The following is a 19498-nucleotide window of genomic DNA, read 5'->3' as shown; positions in this document are numbered from 1 at the left end:
GAAAGAAGAGATAGACTAGGATGTGTTCTGGCTTGTCTTGTACTCCAAGTTGATCATTGTACTCATATATATATATGCCCACGAGGCTCAAGCAATACAACAATCGATTCCATCAAATCCCCCTCTCCCTTCTAACATGGTATCAGTTTCCGGGTTCTAAACCCTAGCCGCCGCCCTTTCCGCCCCTGGGGCGGTCGGCCTTCATGACCGCCGCTGGGGGCCGCGCCACCCGTACCTAGGGTTCGTCCGCCAGTCGTGTCGACCGGCTGCCCTAGAGAGTCTTTTTCCCAATCCTTAGATTTGGGTTTTTCTCTCTCTCGCCGGTCGCTTTGACCGACGTCTACTTTTTGGTTTTCCGATCTATGCTTGATCGGTTTACGTCGCCCGCCGTCGCCGTCGACCCTCGTGCGCGTCTACTTCGACACCGACATCGATTACACCGGCCTCTTCTTCGACACAGCCGTCTGCGATACGCGGTGGCCCATAAGGGCTGACGTCCGCGCAATTGTCCGCAAGTTGCTGTGTGCCGGCCATTCTCGCCTTGATCAGATCACGGCTTCCATCGACTTTCGCCTTCACCCGGATCGGTTGCCGGCTCCCCAGGTTCACGCATGCAACGCGTGCACTTGTGTGGTGGTCATGCATCGGCCCATCGTCCTGGCGCGGACCATGTATCCCGTGCTGGTTTTTCTGATGCTTGCATGTGTTGCTCCACGTGCGGGTGCGCTTGTGCTCCCGTCGGCGAACGCGCGCTATTAGCTCATCCGGCCACGCAGACATACGCCGCTACCGTCTGCCACGTCCGTCTGACTCATGCCACGCGGACACTTCGACTTTGCGGATGTTTGGACTGATCACCCAAGCATACGCGACCTTCTCCATCTACGGCACGCGACCGATCTGATCAGTCGTCTGCGTGCCTCCGCTGGATCCGTGAAGATCGTCAGCGCCTTTACACCGATCGAGCATCAGGCTGCCGCTGCGTCGCCCTGCCGGGCCGCAGCGCCGCCAACCCGTGGTTCTTCTCCCGGCTTCACCGACCCGCGTCACCGCTGTGTCGCCCCTTCGGGCCATAGTGCCGCGGCCCGCGGTCCTCCGCCGCCCCGAGGCCGTCCGCTCTTGGCCATCCCGAGTCCGTTCCGCGGTTGCACCGACCCGAGTTTCGCCGCTGTGCCGCCCCTTCTGGCTGTAGCGCCGCAACCCGTGGTCCCCGCCGTCGCCCCGACCTGCCCACCGCCACTGTGTCTCCCCTTCGGGCCGTAGCGTCGAGGCCCGCGGTCCACCGCCGTTCCCGCGCGTCGACTTCCCGTGGCATGCGCCGCGCCGCCTCCTTCGGAGCGGGAACGCCACCTTCCGCGCCGGTCTTCGTCACGCTGTCAGGGTTCTTCGTCTACTTCGAGCACTGCCGCCGCGCTCCTAACCTAGCCGCCGCCGCCACCGTCAGGCCGCCGCCGCCGCTCTACTTTGGCCGCTTCCACCGCTACCCCGTAGCCGCCGCCACCGCCTGTCCACCTCCTTCGTCTTCGTCCAGCACCAGCTCGTCGTCAGCGTCGCCGTCATCTACCCCGACCACTTCGTCTACTCCGACAACCGCGGGTGACATTGGCCCCGCGCCGATTGGCGTCGCAACCGTCGTCGAGTTCTTCTCTACTGGCCCCTCCGACTTCTTCGACATGGCGTACAGCTCGTGCAGGTCCCTCGTCTACGCATGCCCGGTGCTGGCAACACCGATGCGTGCCTTCGTCCACGACGTGTCCCCGGGCCTGGCAAGCCTGGTGCGGCGTTTCGTCAACTTCGTCTTCGTCCGTCTACGCATGCCCGGTGCTGGCAACACCTGTGCGTGCCTTCGTCCACGATGTGTCCCCGGGCTTGGCAAACCCGTCGCGACGCCTCGTCAACACCAACTTCTCTCCGGCGCACCCCTACTTAGACATCATTGTGCCCATGCTAACTCGACGCCTCCTTGCGCCCGCGGCTCCGCGACTTCCTCGACACCGGCCACCCCGACCCGACATTGACCACGGCATTCTTCGCACAGCTACCTCGACCACGGCTCCACCACCCACGCTCTCGGCTACATCGACAAATGGCACAAAGGGCTACCCCCTTGCTTGAGCAACCTCGTCCGTTTCCACTCCAGCCACGCCTTCCGTGATGCATCGACCGTTACGACTGTAGGGGGTGTCCGTCGGCTTGCCTTCGGATTCTTCTCCAGTCTCACCGTCTGCGTCGCTACCGTTGTGACTGCGGGGGGGGGGGGGGGTGTTGAGTATATTGATTATTAGGAAAGAAGAGATAGACTAGGATGTGTTCTGGCTTGTCTTGTACTCCAAGTTGATCATTGTACTCATATATATATGCCCACGAGGCTCAAGCAATACAACAATCGATTCCATCAAATCCCCCTCTCCCTTCTAACAACTTCAAATGCAGGTATGATACTCTTGAAAAGGTTGGCTTCTTCTCTTATCAGAAATATATTATAGCTGTTCGTATGCTTGCACACGAAATTCCTAGTGATCTTGTGGATGAGTATGTCCGCATGAGTGAGTCCACATGCCTTGCGTCATTGTACAAGTTTTGCAAAGCTGTGGTTGCAGTGTTTGGGCCGGAGTACTTGAGAGAACTAAATACCGCGGATACAACCTGGTTGTTAGCGATCAATGAACCGAGAGGCTTTTCGGGGATGCTTGGAAGGCTAGATTGTATGCACCGAAAGTGAAAGAACTATCCACTTGATTGGCAGGGGCAATACAAAGGGACATGTTAAAATTGAATTGGGTAACTTATTTGTTTGGCATTCATCACCACACGAAGAAGGGAAGTTTATATATCTATCCATGGAAGCATGGGAGGCACGGAAACACTGCAACAACCAATAGAAATTTTCATGGATGCGTGATTGTATACACTGAAAGTGAAAGACTATCCATTTGCTTGGCATTGGATTTGATTCAACATATGTGGACTCACATAGGCATCAACCAATAATGTATCTTCTCGTTTTTTAAATGTATTTGGTACAGTTTAAAATTCTTTTAGTTGTGAACTATGAGATTTGTATTTATTATGATGTAAAATTTTGTGACTTATTTGTTTAATCACATGCAATGTTTTATTTTAAGTTGTTTATTTGATCAATATGCATATAATATCCAAGTTCAGAAATTTGACCAAAAAAAGACGGACCAAATGGATTGACCAGTTAAACGCATTTATCAAAAAATAGGCGGACGAAGATGGACACCTCTCCAACAGCGGCCCCAAACAGATAAAAATCAAACCAAACGTGCATCTGTTTGCGCCGGAGTTGGCCCAACCTTCCCAAAAGCAGGAAAAAAAGAGTTGACGATAGAGTTTTGATGAGCGTATATATCCGTCCACGAAAGCATGTGAGGCACGGAAACCAAGGTCCAAAGGCAGAAACGAAAGAAATCTCGCACCGATACTCATCGTGTTACCCACACGCGACCACCTCCGCAGCCTCTAGGTGGCCCCACCGGGTCATCCACCGCAAAGTCGCAAACGTGACGAGATACCGGGCCGAGCGCGGCTCCCACCCGGCAAAACTGACAAATTTGACCTATGAATCAAATCAAATCACAGAATGAATTGCCCATAATTTTTTTTTTACGCGGCTGATCTTTTTGTGTGACCCCGACACAAAGACGCCACACTACATTGTGCAATGCCTCACAGATAGGCGCTACACGCCTGGCCGGCGTCGCACCCTTGTGATCCGAAAATTACTAAGTCAGTGTGCAGCGCCTGAGAGTTAGGCGCCACACTATACAGTGTAGCGCCACACTATACAGTGTAGCGCCTAGCTTCTAGACGTTGCACTAGTGGTTGCTTCATTTTGTAGTGCAACCACTAGTGCAGCGCCTGAGAGTTAGACGCCCCACTATACAGTGCAGCGCCTAGCTCTTAGGCTCTGCACAATGACTTAGCAATTTTTAGACAGTCTGGGGTGCAACGCTGGCCAGGCGTGTAGCGCTTATCTGTGAGGCGTTGCACAGTATAGTGTGGCGCCTTTGTGTCGGGCGTCACATAAAAAGGTCAGCCGTGTGAAATAGTTTCACGGGCACTTCATTCTATGATTGATGTCAAATTTGCCTCCACCCCCTCCCGCAGTCAACAACGTCTGTTCAACTCGGCAACTTGCCACTTCCTGCAGTCGCGAGTCGCCTTCTCTTCTCTTCTCCCGCAACACCTTCTTCCTCGTCCCCCTCTCGCCCGCCTTCTCTGATTGATATTGTCCTCTCCAAGCCAACCCCCCGCTCGTGTCCCCAAGGAGCGCCAGCGCCGAGAGAACCGCAATTTGCATCCCGCACGGTGCTGGAGGGGACCGCCACGCCGCGGATCGTCCACGCGCGCACGACTCCGCCTCCGCGCCTGCATTTCTGATCCGGCTGGTCGGCGGCCGGCGAGATGTTGGGGGGCGTCCTGTCCAAGACCCTGCTGTGAGTCCCCGTTCCTTGCGTGGAGTGGCTATTCGTCGCTGCACTGGGTCTGGGCGAACGGGCTCGTGGCGGTTTCTCTCCCTCTTCTGTCTCCTGATTTTGCTCTGACGCCGACGCAGGCTGCTGTTCGGGTACGCGATGCCGGCGTTCGAGTGCTTCAAGACGGTGGAGGCGCGCCCCAACGACGCGCACATGCTCCGCTTCTGGTGCCAGTACTGGTGAGCCGTTCCTTCTTCTTCCTCCATTCCCTTCGAGTTAACTTGACCCGGTGCCTGCACGGCCGCCCCCAGTTGATGCGAATTGCTTTCGTTTCTATTCGATGTGGATTCAGATGCACTACTTGGATTCCATACTATCCTGTGCTACTTGTTTACTCGCTAAGCATGATATCAGGCGAAAGTTTATATGTTAATGATAGTGCCAACTTCAATAACTGACTCACTTTTGCCTTTCCATTGGGTTACATGCGTTCTTTCGTTTCCACGTGTTATATGTTGGGTGTTAGGTGGATGATGGCACCACGATCCTGCCTTGTGCTTGCAATAGACTTTTAACCCTCTTAAGCTCTAGCACTACGATTCACAGTTCTATGCTTATTTCTTTTGTCTCAACAAAATGGTTGCAAGTTCTGCTACAGTTTCAGATTGGTATCATAGGCGCCGAGCTGCATATGATTAGTAATTGTATGTAGGGTGTTTGATCAGAAATCAGTGCTCCAGACAAGAGGGCCCAGATATTTTTTATTTATGATTTTCTTCTTTGTATATAGTTGTTACTAAGTCCTGAAATCAAACAGGGCTTAGTTTGCACCTATGCTTACAAGGGAACTTGTTCATGGACCATCTAAATCCATCTGTCTTTGCAAATAAATATGTTGGCAGGCAGGAAAAAAAACATTATTATTACTGTGACCTGGTAACAGCCTTCATGTGTGACTTAACAATTGGTAACTACTATTCTAGATGATCTCCCTTTACCATTTTAACTGTTCAAATTTTCCCAATTATTTTTCCACCGTCCAAATGCCACGCTGGTCGGAGCGGTATCCGCCGAGCAGCCATCACGCCCGGCTGCGCCCCTTCTTGGTCATCTTCTTGCCTATCACGGAGAAGGATAAAGGTGTGGTGTGCGGCGGTGTTGGGAGAGGAGGAGGAGTGAGTGCGGATAGGAGTTGCGGAGGAGGCCGGCTGGCTTTAAAGCCTGAGTAGGCTTCTTGGGCGGCGGGCCGCCATGAATGCAGATAGGCGGGAGGCCGTGAATTATGTGTGAATGCGTGGAGGGTTCTAGAGCAGCCTTAGAGGGGTTTTGGGGTGGGACAGGGGTGTTGGAGTCCGATGTGGCAGACGTTCGGATTCCCCCAGATCTCCCCTCGATTTGCGGCCGGTCTGTGGGATTTCGGACGTCTGGACTGGTCCAGCCCGTTTTGGTGATCCACGTTGGATGGCTAGAAGTGTCCGGACGACCTGATCCGGACATTTGCGGGAATTTTGGTGATCCGCGTTGGAGATGCCCTTATTGTCTATTCAAGGAAATAAATATCATACAGATCCCATGTCCCTTATTCATCCCATTCCTTTTGGAAGATTTACAAGCATTTCACTTAATTACCTTTGGCTCCATGGAGCCTTGTATGGCCTTTTCCTTTTTCTTTTTGTTCATGTTTGTGTTGTTGCCCCAGCAGAGCTTTTATTTTATTTCCTTCACTCAGACATGATGTATGGACGTGATGGTTTACTTTATATATAAAGCGGGGCGAAGGCCTGTTTTGATCGTTTCACTTGAATTACCCAAAATTGTAGTTTTGTTTGTAAGTTGGTCAGTTGAATTCGGGCCAAGGACTCTAGATGCATAAACATTTTTATTGTACTTGTTCTGTACCGCTTGCTTTTAATGAGGATGCTAAAAAAAGAGAGGATGCTCCATCCCTTATGCACAATTATGAAATGGATTTTAGCGAGCCCGGGGTTTTTGAGTCGCGCGACTAGTCGATGAGTCGCAAAAAAATGTCGACTCAACTTAGTGTCAACTCATGACTCGAGTCGCGACTAGTCGCAACTGCAGGCTCAACTTTTTCCGAGTCGCTACCCTAGAACGACTCATCGACTCGAAAACAATGAGCGAGCCTATTCGTTTCAGTTCTTGAGAGACCCAGTAGGCATTAATTTAGTGTATATCAGACAATATTGCCTCCTCACCTAGGATTTTTTTAAAGAATAACTGAAGCTTTTTGAGACCATAGCCGTTGTTTCTGATTTCTATATCCCAGAATTGAATTGCCTTTGATAGACTCAAAGCAATGTATCAATTAGACATTGCAACGCATCTGACGTTTTAACTAACTAGGTTGTCGAATACAAGCTATTGGACCTTTGCACTTATTTTTTAGGGAAATTGGACATTTGCACTTGCTACTAGTCAATGTACCTTTAAGAGTTCCCTAAACCAATTCGGGTTGTATCTGGTTAGTTACAAATTTTAACATTTTAATATGATATCATCGGTTATTTCAAGCTGTCTTTGTTGTTGGAGGTAAGCCCCAGCTAAGATTTTTTTTAGACAACTAAAGTTCCCTCTTTATTCATTGGTGATAACACTTACATCTTTAAGTAAAAGAGGAAGAAGCTCATTAGGAGCCATTTCAATCCACTCACGGCAGAATTTAGATCTAGCTACACTAGCTAATTCATGAGCAACAGCGTTTGCTTCTCTAGGACAGAATTCAAACCGAATTGAACTAAACTCACATGCCAAGTGGTAACAATCATCAATGATGGCTGCTGCATTGCCCGCATACTGACCGTTCTTGGTCATAATCTCCATTAGTTCTAGGCTGTCGGAATTAACGACAAGCCTGTTACACCCTGCCGAAGAAGAGAGTTGTAAACCAAATTTAAGAGCCAATGCCTCTGCAGAAAGAGGATCATAACATGACTCTATTAGTTTGTTCCCAGAAACAATAAAATGATCTCTGTCGTCTCGTATGACTGCTCCCATAGCTCCATGTAGCGCGTCATAGTCGAAGGCGGCATCTACGTTCAGCTTAAGAAAGCCATTAGGTGGTTTTCTCCATCCGTCCTTCTTTAGTACTGCCTTTGGGTCACATGCAATAACAAAATTTTCTGCCATCGCTCTCACAGATTGTGAAATTCTTTTCGCATCTTGCACATGCTCCTTGTGAACTAGTTTCCGTCTTTCCCACCAGAGATACCAGCAAGTGATAGACATGAGCTCATAGAAATTTTTAACGCCTAGAACGACCGCCTCCTGTGCGGGAAAATTCAGCAAATAAGCAAGTATTGCTTCCCCCACTCGATCCACTTCGCATGCATGCGCTATAACATCTTCCATTCCTAGGAGGCGCCACACTTCCTTGGCTTTTTTGCATCGAAACAACACATGCAAAACATCTTCCCCACTTTGGCCACATGCTGGACACGCCGGTCTAACAGGTATATGACGATTTGCAAGAACAACATTACAAGGCATAGTTCCATGTAGTGTTCGCCAGAGAAAGATTTTTACCTTTGCTGGACAGTTAAGTTTCCAAACTTTTTGCCATGTTGGTTAGCACTTGAGGCGCCCAAACCATCAATTCTCCGTAGTTTACGTCCATGTTGGTAATCCCAGACAGTATGGTAAGCCGATTTGACAGTAAAATTTCCATGCTTATTCAGACTCCAAGCAATAAAATCAGTCATATCGTTTGTCGATAATGGTATAGCAAGAACCCTTACCGCATCAATGGGCCAAAAAGTTTGCTCAACAAGGTCGACATCCCACTGACCCGTTGATGGATCAATTAAGCCACTCACCTTAGAAATCAAATGGCCTCCCCTAGGTGTGATAATCATTCTGGATGGAGAGTTTGGGATCCAAGCATCCCTCCAGATATTAATGTTTCCACCATCTCCTACTCTCCAAATATATCCATGTCTCAAAGTATTCACACCTTGCATTATGCTTTGCCATGTAAATGAGGCATTCTTCTTTAACATGCAATTTAATAAATCACCATCCGGGAAGTATTTTGCTCTCAGAATCCGGGCACACAAAGAATCCGGGTTCTCAATAAGCCTCCACGCCTGCTTAGCGAGCGTTTGGTTACTGGATCTGTCCGGTGGGAGATGGTAGTGCGGGATATCTTCAACTGGTTTGGATGGCGGTCATGTAATAGGATAGGCGATTAGTTTTCCTATCTTTGTTTTGCCAGCCGGTTGTGGCTCCATGGCCTTTTTATCTTTGGCGTTGAGGCTCTCTGTGAGCTAGCCTTTATTTTGTTTCCAGACTTTAAGACCTTTTTGAACCTATTTTATTTATAAATGTGGCCGTATGCATCGTTCTGATGCATAGGCCGGGGAGTCCCCCCTTTTGGAAAAAAAAAGCTAAGAGAGCTAAATTGAAACAATGAATATCTCTAAATCCCATACCTCCCTCTCTTTTCGGTACACACATCTTCCACCACGCAAACCAGTGCATTCTCCTCTGAGCATCACCATCCCTCCACCAGTAGTGCGACATCACGTCAGTTATTCCCTTGCAAGTTTGTTTGGGAATTTTGAAGACCGACATTGCATATGATGGTATAGATTGGCCCACTGCCTTAAGGAGCATTTCTTTACCCCCTGCCGAGAGTTGTCTTTCTTTCCACCCATTCACTCTTTGCCATACACGGTCAATCAAATACTGAAAAGTATCAGTTTTATCCAAACCTACTTGCGCAGGCAGGCCCAGCTAAGATTAATAATTAGTACTCCATCCGTTCACAAATATAAGATGTTCTAACTTTTTTGTGAATCAGATGTATATAGAGACATTTTAGTGTGTCTGTTCGGTCATTTCAGTCCGTATGCAGTCCATATTAAAATATCCAAAACATCTTATATTTGTGAACAGAGGGAGTATATTAGATTGTACAGATTTCCTATACTGTACCTATTTCTATTTGTTACACTATTTCGGTTATGTAAGCCCACTTAGCTCAGAGGTTAGTGCATATCACAAGTTACCCAGCTTGAGTTTTTCAGTCAATCAATAGATTGTGCAGTTTCTTAGTCTTTTGTGCACGTCTACATGTGCGTTGAGGAAATATTCCAAATATCTGTGGCAATACATAGCGCACCTCACACGCTAGCTGATTGATTTTCTACGAGGAATGCTGCCACATATGTTATTTTACTTTTCTGTTCCAAGACTTGAACATGACTGGACTGGGTCAATGACCAACTAAACTATGGAAGGTTCTAAGTCTACTATATTTACTTTGATCAGCTAATTGACTGATAAGAAGACTAATTCAAAGTATAATATACACTTCCTAAATTGCAATAATACTTCTTTATTATTACCTAACATGACTTTGGCCCTAGCATGAAGCTATTCAAAGAAACAGATCAAGAAACTTCCCATTGAGATGCTTGGACTAGCTGTAGTCATACCCTATAATTTTTACCTTACCTCTATTTGTCATTTAAAAATGATAGTTTTGGCAGTAAGTATCAATAGTAACTGTAATATTAGTGGTCTTATTTAGATTAATCGATTGTTCCGCTGTTCTGTTTTTTTTTCAACAAAGGGTTGATTTTGTTGACTCAAAATGAAGCATCAAGTGGATACAAACACGATGAGCACACACCCAGCCTCTGCATAGCTAAGATGCACACAGCCAACAAAAACACACACAACTAAACACGCCGGCAAATAGCAAAGTCATGCAAGACCAAAGCTATTCCCTAGCGAGGAAAAGGAAAAAGCCCGAAGGGATCAAACCAGCGATCGACAAACTACAACAACAACCTTATCCGCACCAACGCGTGTCCAACAAGGACATCTCCAACGCGGATTAGCAAAATGCCTGCAAATCAATGCTTAAAAGGGCCTTCAGATCAATGATTAGTAACTGTATGCAGGGTGTTTGATCAGAAATCAATGCTAAAGACTAGAGACCCGGAGATTAAAATTTTAAGATTTTCTTCTTTGTACATAGTTGTTACTAAGGCCTGAAATCAAACAGGGCTTAGTTTGTACCTATGCTTAAAAGGGAACATGTTTATGGACCATCTAAATCTATCTGTCTTTGCAAATAAATTACTGTTGGCAGGCAGGAAAAAAGATACATTATTATTGCTGCGAGTTGGTAACAGCCTTCATGTGTGATTTAACAATTGGTAACTACTATTCTAGATGATCTCACTTTACCCATTTTAACTGTTCAATTTTTCCCAATTATTTTTCCACTGTCCAAATACCATGCTGGTCGGAGCGGTATCCGCCGAGCAGCCATCACGCCCGGCTGTGCCCCTTCTCCTCCTTAGTCATCTTCTTGCCCATCGCGGAGAAGGATGGAGGTGTGGTGTGCGGCGGTGTTGGGAGAGTGGGAGGAGTGAGTGCGGGTAGGATTTGCGGAGGAGGCCGGCTTGCTTTAAAGCCCGAGTAGGCTTCTCGGGCAGCAGGCCGCCGTGAATGCAGGTAGGCGGGAGGCCGGTGAATTATGTGTGAATGCGCGGAGGGTTCTAGAGCAGCCGTAGAGGGGTTTTGGGGTGGGACCGGGGTGTTGGAGTCTGATGTGGTGGACGTCTGGACTCCCCCAGAGCTCCCCTCGATTTGAAGCCGGTCTGTGGGATTTTGGACGTCTGGACCGGTCCGGCCCGTTTTGGTGATCCACATTGGATGGCTAGAAGTGTCCGGACCACCTGATCCGGACATTTGCGGGCATTTTGGTGATCCGCGTTGAAGATGCCCGTATTGTCTATTGAACGCGTGTGTTGCGCTTCGCTATTTTTTTACATTATGGAGCTTTGTTAAAATCTTCACATGCAAATGTTAGTTGAGGTAAGTAGTGAATAGTGCTGATGTTTAATTGCTCCTGTTGAATCCATTATGTTTGATAGGAAACATCACCGGCATGTGTTAACACAGTACTTTGAAGTCTGATATTGGCTTGCTAGTTGTGCATGTACAAAATGCTTGCAGGGGCTGCTTATTTCATGAATGTTTGCTATGGCAGATATCAATATCCGTTGTTATGTTTTTGTTCAAAGCTAACCAGGGATAGTTATATGTTTAATACTTCCATGATCAAATGCCTGGTTTGTCAAGAATTACTCATTCACTTGGATGATTTTCAGCTAAACTAAGGTGGAGCAGGAAAGAGACTTGTAATAATATTGGATGTGTGCTTTGAGCAATAAACTAAATTCTATAGTGTATGCATGTAAGCATATGGTACTCGAATGATTTCCCTAGGTTATCTGAAGAATATTAGACTGGCTGCAATGTTTCTATACTTATATTATCTTTGGAACTCGTGGTACTTTTGCGGCTGCAAGGTTATATGCACCATCAAGTTAGCATGGCCTACAGGCAATCATCAGGTCCCACCTTAGAGGCCATATAAGCACTGTGGATGCCCTAACTGTTTCCATTTCTATCCCATGGCAATATGTGTATTCTTAAACTTGATATATATTCAAGTATTAAATCGGATATGGCTCGCTTGTAAACTGACCTATTTGTGAAATGTCTCCAGGATTATTGTGGCCATGGTGATAGCCTTTGAGAGCCTCATCTCTTGGTCAGTTCAGTTCCTCGTTTTTTTCTATCTTTCTACTTTAACTTTTCATCTTACTTATGCATCTGTACCCATTCCAGGGTGCCAATGTATGGAGAAATTAAGCTTGCTTTCTTTGTTTACCTATGGTACCCCAAAACAAAGGTAACCCCCCCCCCCCCTCCCCCCTCCCCCCTCCCTCCCGGTGCACAGAAAGGCCACATAATCCATGAACAATAAAGTGGGTGTTAATTCCCGAGAACCTAAAAATGTAGGTTAAAGTTTCACCATGGGACCGTCTAATGAGGGCTGCTTTGCTGACGATGGTCCATTCATGGGTAGTTTTTGCCATTTTGTAATCATATCACCATTTTTTCCTAACCAGGAGATATAAGGAAGTAAAGGCCCGGTGATGTGGGTATATAAACATAGTAAGATACTTGTCATAAAAAATGGGTGATGTGCCTGTCTAAATGGCAACATGCACCTTGAATTGGATGTCTGTCAGCACACACCCTCCGAAAAACTGTCTCAGTGTGCCTTGTACATGACACTCTGGTTTTGGCTTTCTCTATCTTAATGAAGCAGCACAGTGTCTGCCTTTTTGGTAAAACAAAAACAAAAACCTTAGGGTGTATGTAAACCTGGCTTTGCAAGTTTTGGGGCTTAAACACTCCCTACTTTTGTTGTTCTGGGGGGTTCAGTGGCGTTTATTGTGATGTTTAGCAGGAGGTGAAATGGAACTTACTCTGCTTTTAAATTCCTCAAGTGCATGTAAGTAACAACTAACATCTGTGTTAATACAATTATTTCTGCAGGGCAGTGATGTTGTATATGACACCTTTCTTCGGCCCATTGTGATGCAATATGAACCAAACATTGAGCAGAGGTTACTGCATCTGAGGGCAAAGTCTGGGCAGTTACTTAGCTTCTATGTTAAGAACTGTGCTGACAAAGGGACGGCATTCTTCATGGACGTCTTGCATTATGTGGTCTCTGACAAGGCCGAAGGATCAAATCTAGAGGTAATGGCATCCCCCGTCATTGTAACATGCACTGTATTAGAGTTTTCATCTACCAGGTGATTTGTTCTTGATAAATTTAATGCATGAGGTAGTCAAGGGCTGCATAGGTTTAAAGAATGCATGTCCCTTTTTGAGGTGTGAATTTTTTTCCGGAGTAATTTGACCATGCACTTGCTGTCATAAAGATTGGTCTGTTGCCAGTTTAAGTTCATCTCCTGAGCATTGTACTATCGGGAGAACTCATGATCAATTTACTACAAATTTAAGAGAACTGATTGCTGCTATGCATATAGCGTAGTTTAACATTGTTATATCTTTGTACAGAGAAATCGTAAGATTGTCACAGTACAAGAAATATGTAGCTTCCTTTAATATCAAGTGTCACCATCAGTTCTTACCAAAAAAGGCCCCACTCGACTACATATAGTTTTTTCAGGAATATGTAGTTCTAAGTATCCTGGGATACACTAGCAAGGAAAGTACCACAGTTAAATAAGCATTTATTTACTACCAAAAACTATTTTGCCATCGGTAATTATTTTCATTTATCCTATTCTTGAAGTGCAAATTACTCAAAGTGATATCTTCCTCTAAGGAAAACAGTTGAAACTCCAATGCAACTAGCCACTGGATGCTACCAAGTTTGCGGTCCTACTATAATGTACTGCAGCAGATCTCCCATGAGCCATGACACCACTTGCCATTCCATTCTGAAGAAACTCCAACCAGCATAATCTCAAAACAGAGTGTTTTGAATAAGAGGGCAACAGCCCCAACCTTGCCAAACCACTATTTCCTTTGTTTCCCTCTCACTACCCCACTTTGACAATCAGACAGGAGCATTATCCAACCCATCCAAGCCAACGACCCGGTCCTCCTCCCCGATCTCAACCAAGGCCATCGGCCCCTTCCGTTGTCAGCACTCAGCATCGGCCCACCGGATAGCGACGCCGCAACCTGCTGTATTGTAAACAGGGGGAAACCATTGCCCCAGGCAACGTGGGTATTGTCTGCACAAGAGCTAAAGACACAACACAACGGAACCATTTGTTGATTCGTCCCCTTCCACAGACCAAATCTCCTGTCCGATTCCTGTCATGTTACTACTGCACCTTCCCATCTTGTAATTTTGCTCTCTTCATTCTTGCATTGCCCTGATTTTCATGACTGTTGATATTATTAGAGTGAATTCCATTTTTTACTGCCAGTTTCACGTTTGTGACAGCTTTTGCCCCATTTAGCAGAAATTCTTAATTTTTACTCAATTTAGCGAAACTTGTGCCACAAATTACCACCTTTTATTTTATTCAGTTTATCTGTTGACCATGCATGCCACATCGACGGTTTATTTTCTTTCTGGTTTCTTTGGCTTGTTTTTTCTGTTGACCAGAGCAGCAGGGGAGACGCCTGACTCCTGTTAGCCGCGCGTGGCACCCTGTACACCTCAAACTCCCTCGTCTCCATGCCGTGGTCAGCATGTGCCACCGCCATAGGCCAGTACCGGCGCTGCTCATGCTGCCTCCATCTCTCCTGTGAGATGTCTTCTCTCCTTGGAGTTCCGCCTGGTCCAATTTAGCCCGCACACGCCTCCTAACTCGCATCTGGCAGGACATGCTGCCATGGCCACTGAGCCTATTCCAACTAGTTCGGTATATCCCGAACAGTTACTCGGGTATCCCCTCCACCCTTATAACCCTTCCCGCTTCTCTGCTTCAGGGGAAAAATGTCGCCGGCAAGCTCCCCGGCGTGGGGTGGCCAGTCTTCAATTGTGTCATTGGTTTGATCATCCAATGACTGGAGCAAACCAGAAAAAACACAGGGGTGCTAACGAAACCATCTACGTGGCATATACACAGTCAGCAGAGGAATAAAAAATAAAATGAAATGGGGTAATCTGTGGCACAAGTTTTGCTAAATTGAGAATTTCTGCTAAATGGGGTAAAATCTACCACATGTGAAACCAGGGGTAAAAACTGGAATTCACTCATATAATCAAGTATGTATGTTGTAATCTGTTAAATATCCTGAACATCCTGCCTGTCAGCTATAGAAATCACGTGCACGAATCATATGATAAGATACAATGCACTGGAAACAATTTGAGCACAAGTGGTATTGACAGCAGTTTCATCTCTTTTCTGATTGTGCGTGTTCAGCAGAGGAACAAGAAGTCTATCTGGAGTCCCTTTGCGACTAAACGTCGGCCGCCATCGCCACCGCAGGAATCTCTCTTTGACAACCCTGATGCCGCAGTTGTCGCTGAAGTTCTGCGCGCGACCATCAACCCCAAGCCCCGGCGAGCTCATAATGACAAGGACTATTAGAGGAGAGGGATGGAATTTTACACCGGTGTAAGGAAATGATTGTGTACATAGAAATAGAATGATTCAAGCAAAGGTCAAATTGAAAGAAGAAATCTAGTACATAGAAAAACAATCCAGCAATTAACCCAGTGTGAAGAGATATGAATGAAGCATGTTGTAGACTTGTGGTGATAGCAATTTATTGTCTCTTTTTTTTCCCGATCAATTTACTTCAATTATTTTCCTCCACATGCTTGTGTTCTGATCATTCCATTATTGCATCAATCATGAGTTCATGACGACTAATCAGCTTTGTTAGTAGTATGACATTCATCATTTCTCTTGTTGCCATCATTCCTCTTTGTGTCTAATCCTACCAAATTATTCACACAAATTACAACCCAAACATAAACCGGAAAACTCTACAAAAGAATCTAATCGCACAAAAGAAAAGAAGAAAAGAGAAATCGAAGAGAATTCACGGAGGTGCAGCAAGAACCGCATGGAGGTGCGCGCCGTCCGGAGAAGTCACGGCCGGAAGAGTGCGCCGATGAAGCTGAGGCAGCCGAACAGGAGGCGGCAGAGCGGGCCGCGCCAGCGCCGGTTCCGGCGGGTTGGGTCCTCCCTCGCCGACGGCGTCATCTGCAGGTACGCGTACGCCGCGTGTTTTACCAGCGGGTGGCGTATCATGTGTATGTCTCCACAGCTGCCGGCGCCACCGATGACGCAGGCCGCCGGCGAGCCCCCCGCCCCCGCGTACCGAGGCGACGCTAGGATGTCCCGGAGGCTGGTGTACCCGTTCCCGCTGCCATCGTCGTCGTTGCTGGGTATCTCGATCCCCGGCGGGGGGCACGACGGAGCCCGCTTGAGCGGCGTGCGCCAGTGCCGGAGCTCGAAGTTCCCCTTGGTGCCGCCGTTTGCCAGCGGCGAGCGCAACCGGCCGCGGTAGTGGTGCGGCGACGGCGACGGCGACGGAGAGTCCGGCGTGGCAGCCAGCGCTGCCGATGGCATAACCGCCACGATCGGACCTGCAGCTACGGAGGATGGTGGATTGATAAGAATCGAATCAACCAGCTCGAGAGCAAGACGACGACTTTGAACGGGGGAGAGGAGAGAGAGAGAGAGAGGGAGAGAGGGAGAAGCAATTCACTCGAGTATATAAATTGGGAAATAGCTGGTCGGAGGCTGCTCTGGCCCGCATGTCATCGAACACAAAAAAAGGTTTTAAGGACGTCAAAATAATTATACAATTTGTTTGGAGGGAGGAGTGAGTAGTGTCTGGGCCCGGAACGGCTCGTCAGATCGGCTTCGGGTGGAGGAGGTGTGGGCCCGCAACAATTATTGGATCCACGTCGGCACGGCCACGAGTGAACGTTGTCCTACTCCATGGGGCTGTGTTTCTCCGTGGGGATTTTGGGCGTTTTAGCTGCTTTTTAGGGACTGTATATTGCATCAGAAATTAGATATTCCCTGCGTCTTATGGTAGATTTACAGTAAAAAATACTCCATCCTTTCACAAATACTCCCTCCCATAATATAAGATGGGACGGAGGGAGTGCTAACTAAGATGGATTTAACTTTACATGTATATACCCGTCAAAAAAAACTTTACATGTATATACAGACTTTTTTTAGTTTATTCATTTCAATCTGTATAGGCTACATTGAAATATTCGAAATATCTTATTGTGAACGGAGGAAGTAGTAGTTATATCTTATAAGAAATATAGAGTAAGAAATATTAGGAACATATTCGACCACTAGAGATTTTTAAGGATATATTAAGGTTTTCATTACTGCATGTTCGCTGCTAGTCTCAGCCATTTGTATAGTCTAAATATAAGTTTTTTTTAGAGATTTCATTATGGACTATATACGAAGCAGAATCAATGAATCTACACTCTAAAATATGTCTATATACATCCGTATGTAGTTTGTAGTGGAATCTCTAAAAAAAACTTATATTTAAAAACAGAGAGAGTAGATAATATTGCCTAGGTGTTGTAAATATTTTAGTAGATTATCCTGTAACCGCACATTTATTATGCCACTGCTAGCCATAAACCGGCTGATGTTGGGATTTTTAAACCGCCTTGCCAGCCGTTGATTTGGTTTGGTTTGGGTCGTTCGATCTCTAGACCAGCTAGCTATCGGCTATGTGCACAACGTCCTCGTTTCTTCAGGTTGCGGCGGCTCCGTTATAGGTCATCTCACAGGAAAACGCCCACGAGCTCGCCATGCACGACCTCAGGTGCAGCGCCAGGTTGCGAGTTGCGACAACGACGCTGCCACGACCATCCCTTGACGCATTGGTGATGCTCCACTGAAGCACCTGCGATGCTACGGCAGCCCGGCAATGCCCCAACACAACACCTGTGATACTTCGTTGCAGCACCAGCGATGCTCCGGCGGCCCAACGATGCTCCAACACAACACCAATGATGCTTCGATGCAGCACCGGTGATGCTTCGTTGCAGCGCCGGCGATGCTCCGACGGCCCGGTAATGCTCCAACATAACACCGGCGATGCTTTGTTGTAGCACAGGCGATGCTTCGTTGTAGCACCGGCGATGCTCCGACGGCTCGGCAATGCTCCAACACAACACCGGCGATGCTTCGTTGTAGCGCCGGTGATGCTCCGGCGGCCTGGTAATGCTCCAACACAACACCGGCGGCGCTTCGTTGTAGCACCAGCGATGCTCCGGCGGCCCGGCAATGCTCCAACACAACACCGGCGATGCTTCGTTGCAGCGCCGGCGATGCTCCGGCGGCCCGGTAATGCTCCAACACAACACCGGCGATGCTTCGGCGGCTCGGCAATGCTCCAACACAACACCGGCGATGCTTCGTTGCAACGCCGGCGATGCTCCGACAGCCCGGTAATGCTCCAACACAACACCGACGATGCTTCGTTGTAGCACCGGCGATGCTCCGGCGGCTCGGCAATGCTCCAACAAAACACCGGCGATGCTCCGGCGGCTCAGCAATGCTCCAACACAACACTGACGATGCTCCGGCAGCTCGGAGATGCTTGATTGCAGCAACGATAATGGTCTGGCCGCCTCGACCGGTGATGCTCCGAAAAGCTACATCCGCGTCGTCCTCGGCGGAGCGGCTCGCCGTCGGGGCATTCTAACAACCCTCCCCAGCATATGATGTCGTGCAAAACCACCACGGTCACGGCGCTGCTGATGTCGTAGTATCACCGCCGTCGCATCACAGCACCGGGGAGCCGTTGGAGAGCCCAGCGAGCGCTGCATCACAACACCAGAGCCGCCAGTGAGCGCTCCATTACAGCATCGGAGCCGGCGGACCATTGTTGCTTCGAGAGCCGACAACGACCGCTGCATCGGAACCGGCGAGCGCTCCATTGCAGCCTCGTAGTCGCCGGCGAGCGCTCCATTGCAGCCTCGTAGTCGCCGACGAGCGCTCCATTGCAACGTCGGAGTTGCCCGCGAGCGCTTTATCGGAGCTTCGAGAGCCAACGACGACCGCCGCAGTGGAGCCTCTGGCAACCTCTGTATTGCGGCACCGAAGCCGCCGACAAGCGCTGCCTTGCAGCTTCGAGGAGCCGGCGGTGGCCGCTGCAACGCAGCACCGTGAGTCACCGGCCCCAGTGCACGAGCGTGGCCCCCGCTGCATTGTAGGCAGCGTCGCGGCAAACCCAGTTGCAGCACCTACGGCGACCGCTCGTTGCCCGTCCAGCACTAGGGACCGTCGGCACGCGCCCCCCGGCTGCAGCACCCCACTGCGGCAACAATGGCGAGCGACGGCCCTTTGCAGCGGCGGACAGGAGCGCAGCGGCTGCAAAAAAATGGTGGTCCACTTGACGATGCATACCAACAGGAGGATAGGCTTGCAGCAGCGCTGGACTTGCTCGCGTTGGCCCCGATCTATAGAGACAGGAAGGCAAATGAGAGAGGCCCGCAGAAGGAGGAGAAAACAGAGACGAGGAAGACGAAGTATAACAGGGAGAGAATGTGTGGTTATGCTCCTCGCTGCGGGATAAGTGAGAAGGATAAGCGGCATGTGGGCCTAGCTCAGGGACACGTGTCGATCGCTCAACACAGCTTAAAATCGCGTGGGATCAGTCGGGCAAAAATAAGCATTTTCCTTTATTATTACATTGGTGTGATAAAATTTTAGTAAGTTTTTGTAAGC

General features: G+C 48.2%; 2 protein-coding genes across 3 annotated transcripts; one reads left to right on the top strand and one right to left on the bottom strand.

Moving 5' to 3' along the window:
- The first annotated feature begins 4166 nt into the window (after nt 1-4166).
- On the top strand, nt 4167-15559 carry LOC109760029 (putative HVA22-like protein g). Of its 2 annotated transcripts, none has more exons than XM_020318868.4 (6): nt 4167-4463; nt 4583-4681; nt 11989-12033; nt 12111-12174; nt 12828-13034; nt 15194-15559. In XM_020318868.4, exons 1-6 carry the CDS (start codon nt 4432-4434, stop codon nt 15356-15358), a joined length of 612 nt encoding a protein of 203 aa, XP_020174457.1. In that variant the 5' UTR covers nt 4167-4431; the 3' UTR covers nt 15359-15559. The 2 variants fall into 2 exon arrangements, with proteins under 2 accessions (XP_020174457.1, XP_020174456.1); XM_020318867.4 differs by having other exon boundaries at nt 15191-15559.
- On the bottom strand, nt 15536-19197 carry LOC109760030 (uncharacterized). Its single transcript, XM_073500125.1, has one exon. It carries the CDS (start codon nt 16346-16348, stop codon nt 15866-15868), a length of 483 nt encoding a protein of 160 aa, XP_073356226.1. The 5' UTR covers nt 16349-19197; the 3' UTR covers nt 15536-15865.
- Between the last annotated feature and the right edge of the window lie 301 nt (nt 19198-19498).

The sequence above is a fragment of the Aegilops tauschii genome, chromosome 5 (assembly GCF_002575655.3).
Source record: "Aegilops tauschii subsp. strangulata cultivar AL8/78 chromosome 5, Aet v6.0, whole genome shotgun sequence".
Classification (NCBI taxonomy): Eukaryota; Viridiplantae; Streptophyta; class Magnoliopsida; order Poales; family Poaceae; genus Aegilops; species Aegilops tauschii.
Note: the sequence above shows the minus strand (reverse complement) of the source record. Positions and strands in the feature narration are given on the sequence as shown.

Coding starts and splice junctions, on each gene's coding strand:
- LOC109760029 (XM_020318867.4), top strand. CDS start 4,432: ATGTTGGGGGGCGTCCTGTCCAAGACCCTGCT. Junction 4,464..4,582: donor GTCCTGTCCAAGACCCTGCT/GTGAGTCCCCGT, acceptor ACGCCGACGCAG/GCTGCTGTTCGGGTACGCGA. Junction 12,175..12,827: donor TATGGTACCCCAAAACAAAG/GTAACCCCCCCC, acceptor TTATTTCTGCAG/GGCAGTGATGTTGTATATGA.
- LOC109760030 (XM_073500125.1), bottom strand. CDS start 16,348: ATGCCATCGGCAGCGCTGGCTGCCACGCCGGACTCTCCGTCGCCGTCG.